The sequence below is a fragment of the Anguilla anguilla genome, chromosome 1 (genome assembly GCF_013347855.1).
Source record: "Anguilla anguilla isolate fAngAng1 chromosome 1, fAngAng1.pri, whole genome shotgun sequence".
NCBI classification, from domain to species: Eukaryota; Metazoa; Chordata; class Actinopteri; order Anguilliformes; family Anguillidae; genus Anguilla; species Anguilla anguilla.
This window is the reverse complement of record NC_049201.1, coordinates 30,472,795-30,483,615: the sequence shown is the minus strand read 5'-3', so window position 1 is coordinate 30,483,615 and position 10,821 is coordinate 30,472,795. Positions and strand designations below refer to the sequence as shown.

General features: G+C 39.9%; 1 protein-coding gene across 3 annotated transcripts; it reads right to left on the bottom strand.

Annotated features, from left to right (window-relative positions):
• Nucleotides 1-1,884: 1,884 nt before the first annotated feature.
• On the bottom strand, nucleotides 1,885-10,209 carry ccr6b (chemokine (C-C motif) receptor 6b). 3 transcript variants are annotated; one of them, XM_035405782.1, is made up of 3 exons: nucleotides 9,998-10,209; nucleotides 3,932-3,992; nucleotides 1,885-3,439 (listed from the first exon to the last, which is right to left on the bottom strand). In XM_035405782.1, the coding sequence occupies exon 3, from the start codon at nucleotides 3,425-3,427 to the stop codon at nucleotides 2,321-2,323; it is 1,107 nt and encodes a 368-aa protein (XP_035261673.1). In that variant the 5' UTR covers nucleotides 3,428-3,439; nucleotides 3,932-3,992; nucleotides 9,998-10,209; the 3' UTR covers nucleotides 1,885-2,320. The 3 variants fall into 3 exon arrangements, with proteins under 3 accessions (XP_035261673.1, XP_035261681.1, XP_035261691.1); XM_035405790.1 differs by having other exon boundaries at nucleotides 3,936-3,992; XM_035405800.1 differs by lacking the exon at nucleotides 9,998-10,209 and having other exon boundaries at nucleotides 3,932-4,014.
• Between the last annotated feature and the right edge of the window lie 612 nt (nucleotides 10,210-10,821).

The window sequence follows — 10,821 nt, the reverse complement described above, 5'->3', positions numbered from 1 at the left end:
CTTTGTTAAGCCTTTGTGTGACCGCTGCCTTTCTCTTGGGCTTACCTGCCCAATATAAGGCAGGTGCAGTTTAAAGTTCTGTTATGCCAAGCAGATCCAATGAATTTCGGTCAATTTTGGCCAGCGATTACCGCTCTGGTAGGTCCACACCTGGCTGGAAATTTTCCGTTTTCACACTTTGATCTGCTCATGGTGCCCAGCTGGCACAAAATGTTCTCAAAGTGTCGCTGCCATGTTATAGCATTGACAAAACATTCAAGTAACATTGTGAGGACATTTTGTGTTTGCTGGGAGGAGGGTGTCTCTGCTTTCAAGAAATATAACCTTTGGAATGTCCTCCGTCTTCCTCTGGCTAGCTGCATTGTTCTGTTTTAAATCTAATGGTAATAAAAATAGAGCAGAGCTCCAAGGTGTAGTGTGCATCAGAGAGTGAAAAAAATGTGACTTTGAATTTGTTTTGGAGTCTGTGCTCTCTAATGTGAGCTGCTTCTGCTAAAGACAACATGGTCACAAAGGAAAGGTGGTATGCAGTCAACTACACAGCCTTCATGGAGAGCCACTTAGACCAAAACAGAGGCCCTGCACCTGCAATGGTCATTGATCCTTGAAGCATGATTGTGCCATAATCCTGGGGTGGGTTTGTGTGTATGCAGGTATTCGTGTCAGACAATTAACCCCTAGTTCAGTTAGCAGTTGAATTTGGAAATAAATCATTACTGGTTCACTTGGAGATAAGACCAAAGTTAAATGTTTTATATAGGGGCAAAAAGTCTTCAGATGTCATTTGTTAGCTTTAAAATGAATCACATTAAATATCAGCCCATGCAAATGGGCTAATTAAATAATGAAGAGTAGGGGTTGGTATGAATATGGCCCTAAATTATTATAAATTGGTGCAGCTGCAGAATTTAAATGTATGGTAATGGTAAAGATGACCTACTTTGTACGCCATCATATTCATTGGCCTCACACATTTCTTCCAAGGAAATAATTTTCCTTTTTCATACATTTCGTTGCTTTGTTGAAATCCTCAACCACTGTCTATTTAAATTCAGTTAAATTAAAGTACTGCACAATTGAAGCTGCATAGGAGAAGATGAAGAATAATATTTTAATCTGTACAGGTCGAGAATGAAATTAAGTGCAGCTATACATTTCTGTCAACAAAAATTCTGTCATTTCCCTTTGGTTTTACATGCAATCTATATACAATGATATGTCTTGGACATGCCTGAACAAATGGAGAATATTGTATAAAACGACACTCACCACAATTGTACATTCACTGAAACAAGACGTTTCAAAACTAATTTTGTATAAAAGGCATTCAGGCAAGGAAAATGAAGCACACAAAGAATAGCGCTTATAAAATAAAACACCAACCAATGCCTACCTACAGCATTGTTTGAACTTAGCAATAGCCTCACCTTTTTGTATGTAATTTTTCCTTGGTGTACATGTGCATTGTCTTCAAATGATCCCATAATTATGAATTTCCTGGCTATTCCCACATTAACAACGGTCAGACCATCCCTTTGTCAACAATATCATATTATTCTATATATGGAGATCCAATATATTTACACTCTTGATTTGTCTTTTCTGTGACAAGGGAGGGCTGTACTGATTTTCATGATTCAGTTACACACACCAGTGTTATAACATAACTGATTTATTAAATGAACTATTAATGAAAAATATACAGTTTTGTCATTTGAATTGGTAAATGTACTCATGACATTGAAAAATAACATTTCTTTGATGCTTTGGTCTCCATTAGATATGTCTGGATATTGAATGTATTATAAAGCATAGTTGATAATATATTTGGTGTGCATTTATATATATATATATATATATACACATATCAATTATTTAATTTTAGTACAGTGTATCTTGTATATTTTCTTTACATGGGTCGTTTCTACAACATCTTCAGTCAGTTCAGGAGGACCTTACACAATTATGCATGTTCTGAAACCTGTAGCAGCTGTTGCAGCCAGGAAACGGAAACCCTGCTGACTAAACTCAACCCTTCCTGGGTGACGCTGTGGCGTTGTGAGTATTCATCTCCTTTTGTGACTCCCAGCTACTGTCAGCACTGGAACTGTAAGAATTTGATTCAGACTGCACAGGTGATCCGATGGGTGGCTCTACTTGAAAGTCATCCCCCACCCGCCCCCACCTCTGCCACATTACACTTATTTTTTCCTTGACTATTTCTAGTTGTAATGGCAAGATTGTAATGTGTACCAACAAATTAAAGAAACACTGAAGTATTCTAATGGGTTTGTAGAGATTGTGAAAATATAGCACTTCTTCATATAGTGAAAGAGGACCCGTGTTCATTGTTGGAGCCATCAGTGGACTTTCGAGCCGAGATGTAAAATTCTGAGGTGACTGATGACGACCGCCTGCCGTAAATGTACTTCTTCCCCAGGCACCACAGATCTACCAGAATCTTCCGGAAGTGGTTTCGGAAATTCACCCCAATGAAGGCGTACAGCACTGGGTTGAGACAGCAGTGGAGGTACGCCAGGGTCTCTGTGACCCTCAGCGCCAGCTCGGCGGCCTTCTCCATCCCGCACCGCTTCTTCTTGAAGAGGGCCACGGTGCGACACAGGAGGGTGACGTTGTACGGCAGATGGCAGACGATGAAGACCCCAACCACGGCGATGACCACGCGCACAGCCTTGTGCCTGTGGAAGTTCTGGGCCTGCAGCAGGGTGGCGACGATGCTGGAGTAGCAGAGGACCATGACCAGCAGGGGGAGGAAGAACCCCACTGCCACCTGCGTGCTGGGCACCAGCACCTTCACCAGCCTTGCGGTCTCGTTCTGGTCGAACCTAAAGTAGCACACCGCCGTATTCGCATCGCTCCTGCCGCTGTAGGCCTCATACCTGTCGTTGTATAAGAAGGTGGGGACGGAGAGGGCGACCGCCAGCACCCAGACGGCTGCGCTGATGAGACGGCTGCAGAACAGCGCCTGCGAGCGGAACCTGAAGGACCGCCTAGCCTGAACGATGGCAATGTAGCGGTCGCTGCTGATGCAGGCCAGCAGGAGCATGCAGCTGTACAGGTTTATGCTGTACACGCCCCGCAGCAGTTTGCATACCCAGGCTCCCATGCTCCAGCTGTTTCTCTCATTGTATATTATGAGCGGGAGGGCCATGACGAGCAGCAGGTCAGCCAGAGCCACGTTCAGGAGGTACACGTCCGTCATGGACTTGGCTTTCTTGTAGAAGGCGAAGGTGATGATCACCAGGATGTTTCCCAGAAAGCCCAAGATGCAGATGATGGAATGCACATAGGCCTGCACCATCAGTTCTGTCTCATGGTTGCCATTCAGATCACACGGCATGTCATCGTAGTCATATGATTCCTCACCGTCGCCATAATAGTCAAAGTTGTAGTCACTGCCATTCATTTTTCCAGTGTTCTGTGAAAAAAAATAATGCAATTATTAAGACAATTATTTGGAATTAAAGATGCTCAATTAACCACGTGTCCATACTCTGTTAAATATTATATAAATTATGCCCAGGCCCTTATCACATTCATATGCTCATATATTTTTAAGACAAATTATTGTAAAGGCATACTTAATACCCATAGTGATAATGAATCATAAAAAAACAATGTCATTACTGTAACATGCTGCCTAGATAACACCATTTCTGAATAAAGGAACAGCACATAAAAACTGAGATTTGGATAGAACATCATTGAAGATTCAAACCATTTTTGGCTTAATTAGGTTGGCTCACAGAAACCTAGATTCCATCAACATTTAAAATACAAGTATTCAAATTAGAATGATGAGCTAATTTTGCTGACCACAGAAGTTGGCAATGCAAGTCTTGATTGTGGTATATCTGATCCATGGTTAAGACGTGTCATGTGTGCATGCTGTCTAGTAGATTTAACTTACCTACCGATGATTACAGGTGTCTGGTGGTCCCTTGATGAACACTGAGAGAGTTTTGGATTTACTAAAACACAAGAAAGTACACACACAGTTACCTACACAAACATGACAATTAAATTCAGGAGCATCTGACCTCTTTATTTAAACACTTCCTATTTGCACAGCAAAAAATGTGTATTTATCCCAAGCACTCTTTAGGATAATTGTTGGTCACTGTGTTTGTACTGGTATTTTTTCATTTTTGCTTTATGTATACTTACTTTAATTCTTAAAATTCACCCAATGTTATTCTTACACTTCATTCAGTGGCTTGTGTTGCTGCTGTGGCTTCTACTTAATTTAAATGGGCATAAATAAATATATGTAGCTTCTTTACATTTTAGCCCTTTCTTCTCTGCTGCTGACTACTAGTTATGGTGATTCCTGTGTATGAAAGACGTAAGCTGACAAAGCAGATGTGTATGAGAAAACAGAAATGAGCTCTTGAAGTTGTAGAGCAAGCCTGTTTACTTGTGGCGAAGAGTCAATATTCAAAAGGCGCTAATAAAGGTGTCATCACCTGCACTGAGATAAATATTTTTTTCTTTTGAAAAGTTTGACTCATATTGTCCTTGTTGTACTGCCTCAATTTTAAAATAACTGAATGGCTTGAATTCATGAACTCAGTAACAATAAAATTGTCTACCACGTCGTCTCCATCTCTTCCTCTCCTCTCTCTCAGGTGAATGTAATTCCATTCTTCACTGGGGTTAAACATCAGCAGTCATATTGCCAAAGCATTTGGTAATATGTTATAAAGTGGTTTGAAACTTATACTTAAAATACTCCTTTGAGACCAACAAAACCAGAATGTGACACGCTGACCACGTTCTATATCACAGTTAATAAAGACAGTGGTGGCCCAGAAATGTTTAAATGGGCCTCAAAATCACTAAATCTACCAGTAATTGCTGTATTAGATCAACCAGTCAATTCCCAATATCCCCAGTGCAGTAATGATTCAACTTTACCATTAACAGAGCCCTTACAAAAGAAACTTGGTGATTTATTTAGTAAAGCTGTAATCACCTTGCCAGGCAACAACCCCAGTGGCTAAATTAAGCTCTCCGGGCCCAATGCTGTCTCTCATCATGGGGCACTCTTTAACTGTGAGTCATCATTCACACTGCTCCGCTGCTGGGAAACCAGTTTCATAACACCCCATTTAAATTGGCTGTTTGCACCAGAAACCATTTGTGTGATGAAGATGGCCTGTGAACAGCAGTCTGTGGCTTGCCTTACTTTCCAAAATGCAGGTTACACAACGATGAAGCTTGAAAAGCAGGAAGAACACCCCCAAACCACATCAGTCATTTCCTTGTGGTGCAGATCACTTCACATACAGATCATCTCTGATCTTTTCATCCTCATATAACCCCTTATATGTTTGAAACATGTTTGTTTATTGTATTAAAAGGTTTACTTTTCTGAATATTTTCAATTGGTGCAATAGGTGTGTAACACCATTTCTTCCGCTTGTACATTCGAACCAGTATCAGTTGTTGCTGCTGCTCCTACAAAAAAGTTCATTTTGCTAGAGCGTTATCGTGTCTCATGCATACATCAGAGGGTATTCAGTGTAGCTTCCAGGGAAGTTATCCTCTTCCAGAAGCTCTTATAGAATTGAGACGGCTGCTTGCAAGCCATCAGTATGTACTGTAACTATGCAGAGGGTACCTCTCGTCCGGTACTTGCCGAAGTCGCTATTTATTGCTGGCTACCATCCTTTGTATGTTCAATAGAGCAATTCCAGCCAAAATGAATAGGCTTTCAGAATTAGCTGGTTTTAGGCAGCCTGTGATAAGCTGACAGATTGCATTCAAAGCGGAGTCTATCTTCTTGGCATCCGTAGATCTCTCCCATGCAGGACAGGCATATTTGATGGTGGAATATGCCATAATGCTATGGCGCTGGAACGCAACGTCTTTGGGCTTGCACCCCATCTTGTGGTGGTGACCTGGCTTAGGATGTTATTTTATGTGGTCAATATGACTCTCGAAGGTTAGTCATTGATTGAGAGAACTGCCACGATATACTTGGTGCTCACACTGAGTCAATGCAGTCCCATACCAGGTTACTTTTATCTGGCTGCACAATTTCTGAGGTAAAATGCATTTACTTGATGGATCTGATTGAAGGTGATTTCTTCATAGTAGGATGTTAATCCCGCTAAGGCCTCATAAAGTGTTTCTTCAAAAGTCACCGCTTTGGGCAGTGAGACAGAGATCGTCGGCATATATGAAGCAAAGGGTGACATCATCTATAGCAGTGGTAACCAACCCTGTTCCTGGAGATCTACTGCCCTGTAGGTTTTCACTCCAACCCTAACAAAGCTAATTAGTAGAAGCAAGTGAGCCAAATGAGGGTTGGAGTGAAAACCTACCAGATAGTAGATCTCCAGGAGCAGGGTTGGTTACCACTAATCTATAGGTTGTTTGTGTTTGTGTATATTCCATTGAACTCAAAATATTCCATTAAGTTCAACAGGAAAGTTAATCAGGAGGAACAATGCTTGTAGTATCTACTGCATATCTGGTAGGAGCACGGGGGTTTGAGGCTCATTTGATACCTTGGACCCTTGATGACTTAAAGGCATTTAGCCAACAAATGTGTTCCACACTGTATCAGCATAATTTATAGCTGAATCTAGTCTAGTTAAAGCTTAATTTTTTGACATTTTGGGTTCTTCTATATCTACACTCTTTTGCCCAGGAGTGTAGATATACACATACATATAGTAGTGGTGAGAGCACGCTACCCAGAGAGAGACTGTTTTTATGCCTCAGCCATCTGCTGTGCTTGCCACTTAACTCAACAAAGAATCTGAGATTTTGAAGCATGCTCTCCAACAAGTCAATTAAGTGGATCTTTCAGTAATAACAGTGTTAAAACAAGGCATGAGTGTCGGGTCATCTTCTGCACCACAACACAAGGCAGATCTTACTGCACATTTGTATGCTGCACATCTGTGCCCAGATTAAACAGAAACAACAGCAAATAGGCCTGATAGTTATATTACAACTAATAAAAATGCATATAGTAGATGACATAAGTTCAAATGAGTGAAGGTGGCCACACAAGCAAATTAAAATAAAAACATTACATGCTTTAATTTAGCAGATCTATGCTCCTTTGCAGAGAAAAATTGCAGCCACGTTCAAATGCGTCAACTGAGGGCAACAGTAGCCTACTGCAGGGAAGAATAAATCAACACACTGATAAACAGGTCATGATAGGGATAGTTTTACTACAACGAGCAATGCTTTTTGTTCCTGTTTGTGTCTTCACTTCTCTAATACGGTTGTATACAATCACAAAAACAGCCATTCAGATACTTTGGCTGACTTCCAAGCTTTGAACAATAATGTGATTTTAGAATTTTGAAAGGACTTCCCTGGTTTCATCTCAATTGTAGTACATGGTTACTGGACAGTGATACTCAATCAAACAATGTGACTATAGCCCATGATTACAGCCCTTGTTTTGAAAACACACTTTACCTGTTAATGACAGGAATGATGTTAATGACTTAATCAAACATATGACAGCTGTACATAAATCATAAATTGAATTGGTAATGAGCAACAGTTTCATTGTTCTCTCTGAACAAAAATTATACTTAGCTAATGTACATCTTCATTTAAAATTTGTTAAATTAATATGTTACAATATCTTGATTTTTCTTTTGTTTTAATGTGGAAATTTCATTCACGCTCTCCAATCATAGCTACACCTGAACATAATGACATGAAATGGCATGGATATGGACCAAATGATGCTAAGACATTCACTGCACTGACCTACATAGTAAAGTAACTGCTCTTTGTTCCATGGTACACGTTTGCTGAATCTCTGTCATGGAATGTTTAATTATTGTAATCTTATATGGTTCACGTTTTGGATCTCAAAGGCAGTTGCAAATGACAACACAGAACACAGGAACAAAGCAGGGGCCTTTTCTATGTGGTTTTCTTTGATCTGATGATGCAAGGAAAAAATGAATGCAACATAACCACACCAGGGCAATGGCAGGAAGCCACCTTTCTGTTGTCTATGATCAGGGTTTTGACAGCAGTATTAGGAAGAAATTATTGCATAAACTTTCTGTGTCAAAAACCATAACTCTATTGACTAAATATGCTTAAAAGACTTGTGCTTTACTTGTACTAGTATTTAACCATTTGTTAACACTGGTGATTATCACAGCCCTACAAAACAGTGTTTCCATGATCTTTAAAAAATAAATAAATAAATAAAATAAATTTTCTTAAAAAGAGGTTTCTAAATAAACCTGGTTTACCAATAAATGGTTTTTGCTCCTTTATATTTGCTACTTTATATTATCAATATTGTGTCAGGGCTATCTGATCCTTCCTCTCTGCAGTCTGACCTGGATATTGACTGACATTGGTTCATACACTGTGTAGGTAACAACCACAATAAAAAACTTTTATTTTGGAATTGTTTGTTGTGCCCACTTCACCACTGACCCCCCACCAGCTGTGCAAGGCACACTGCAGCTGAAGTGCAGGTCCTTTGATGCACTTCCCTCTCAGCCAGTGATCATTTTCCACACTATAGACCACACATACTACAGCTGACTAGCGCATATTGGAGGACAGTTGTGTTTCTCACTGTAGCTGATAGCCTTTGGGTGCCCACCACATTGTTCCCACTCAGCAAATTGTCTTTAAAAAGATGTTGAAAAGACTCATTTTCCAATCGTTTAATATATGTTCGGTTTTGGGTGAAAGTGCAAGATGAATAGACAACCTTTTTAGGTTGTTGTCTCAGCTTGCAAATCACTTAATTTTGACACAATTTCAATGTCAAATAATAATTCTAATTATAATATTGTGCGGCTCACTACACTACTCTAATTTAATTAGAAATGATTGTTTAAAATCAATAGAATTTTTGGAAAAGAATGTATATATAAAAAGTATATAAATCTGTGTCTCGCCCAATGCATGCTGGGATAGGCTTCAGCACTCCCCGTGACCCTGCCCAGGATAAATGGGTATAGATAGTGGATGGATGGATATATCTGTGTGTGTGTGAATGCCTGCGTGTCAGCTGAGCTGAATATCCAAACTTCCCCTTAAACTGATTATCGATTTTAACCTGTTTTCAGTCATCCTCATTGAGAAACTGTTAAAGTCCTGGCTAAAATCCCAGATCTGGCTCTTGCAAAAACTTGCCACCTAATCATCCCCTGATTTAATTGGCTAAAAAATGTTCTCTCCCTCCAGTGGAGCTGCTCAGTGGCCAACAATAGAGGATTTGTGGTTGTACTGGGCAGATCTAAGGTGTGAATGTGTATAAGTGTGAAGCAGGGTGTTCCTGCAAAAGAGCATCCGTGCTCAGTGAACCTACCCTGGGTAAAAAAAGGTTAAATAAAAAATAAAACAAGTGTGTCAACTATCTGAAAAATCACACATGTTCTTTCTTCATATCATACTAGGGAGATTAAATCATTCATAAATACCAAGTACACTTAAGGAAAAAGACTCAACTATCAAGCTAGATTTCAGGACAACCAGCAATAAAGGCCATCTGACAAAACCTGCTCTTCAAGATTTAAATGACAAAATTTGTGCATTGCAGATGAATATTCTCTGAGTGAGAATGCAGAGAATGAAGAGTATACATCCACAATTTAAAATTATGTTGATTAAAATGTGCACTATTTTGCCTTGAAAATATAAATAATTTTATTAATCACCTAATAGCCTAATTGAGAACTGGCTCGGTATCTGATGGTATTGAGTACTTTTGATTTAATCATTACATTGTCAATCAAGGATAATGACTGAGAACAGGTTGAGACTAACAATCAGTTTAAGGAGAGGTTTTCTGCAAAGTTTGATGCTGAAACTTGGATTATGTCATGGGTTGTTGAAAATGCATTGGAATGGGTAAAATATCTGTGGAGCAGTCCAAAAAAACATACAGAGTACAAGGCAGCGATAATGACATTAAATTCAAGTAAATATATACACGCCATTTGATATCAGCACCTGTACTCACAAGTCGTCAGGTAACAACAGTCTTCCGAACAGGCAGTTTGGCAGGTAGCAACAGTGTAAATAAAGATGTTTGGTCCAGAGTTCCAAGCATAAGCTCTTACAGTCCCACTGAGCCCTAATAAGCAGGAAATGCTGAGGTTTGCTATATGGTGAAAACAGCTCTATTTAGCGCTGAGCAGGTGTGGTGTGGTCTGCTCAGTCTTCTGATACGCACACAGCTAGGCACACTGAGCTTTGACATTCAGGGCTGCTCTATTTTCTCTCTCTCTCTCTCTATCTCTCTCTCTCTCTCTCTCTCTCTCTCTCGCTCTCTCTCCTCTCTCTCTCTCTCTGCGGTACAGTGCAACTCCTGCTGTCACATGTTTATCTGATCACATTTTCCATATCTTTTTGATTTTTTGTCTACTTTCCATATGCATTAGATTACCAAGTTACACTACCACCATGTTTGACTTTTGGTATGATGTTGCAACTGTGAAATGCTGTCCTTGCTTTATACGCCAGACATAATGGGACCAATAATAATCCAAGATGTTCTACTTCAAGTTCATCTGTCCATACAATATTATTCCAAAATGCTGGAGGATCATTTAGGTGCTTTTTTGCAAATGTGAGATGAGCACTGATGCTTCTCTTGGTTAACACCTTGCTGAACACCTTGCTGCTCTCCCATGAATCCTATTTTTGCACAATTACTTTCTTATTGTGGAGTCATGAACACTGATCTTAGCTGAGGATGGATGTTCTTTTGTGACTTCCTGGGATGAGATCTTGCTGTACCCTAGTAGATATTTTGGCAGGCCGGCCACTCCTGGGAAGATTCAT

Coding starts and splice junctions, on each gene's coding strand:
- ccr6b (XM_035405782.1), bottom strand. CDS start 3,427: ATGAATGGCAGTGACTACAACTTTGACTATTATGGCGACGGTGAGGAA.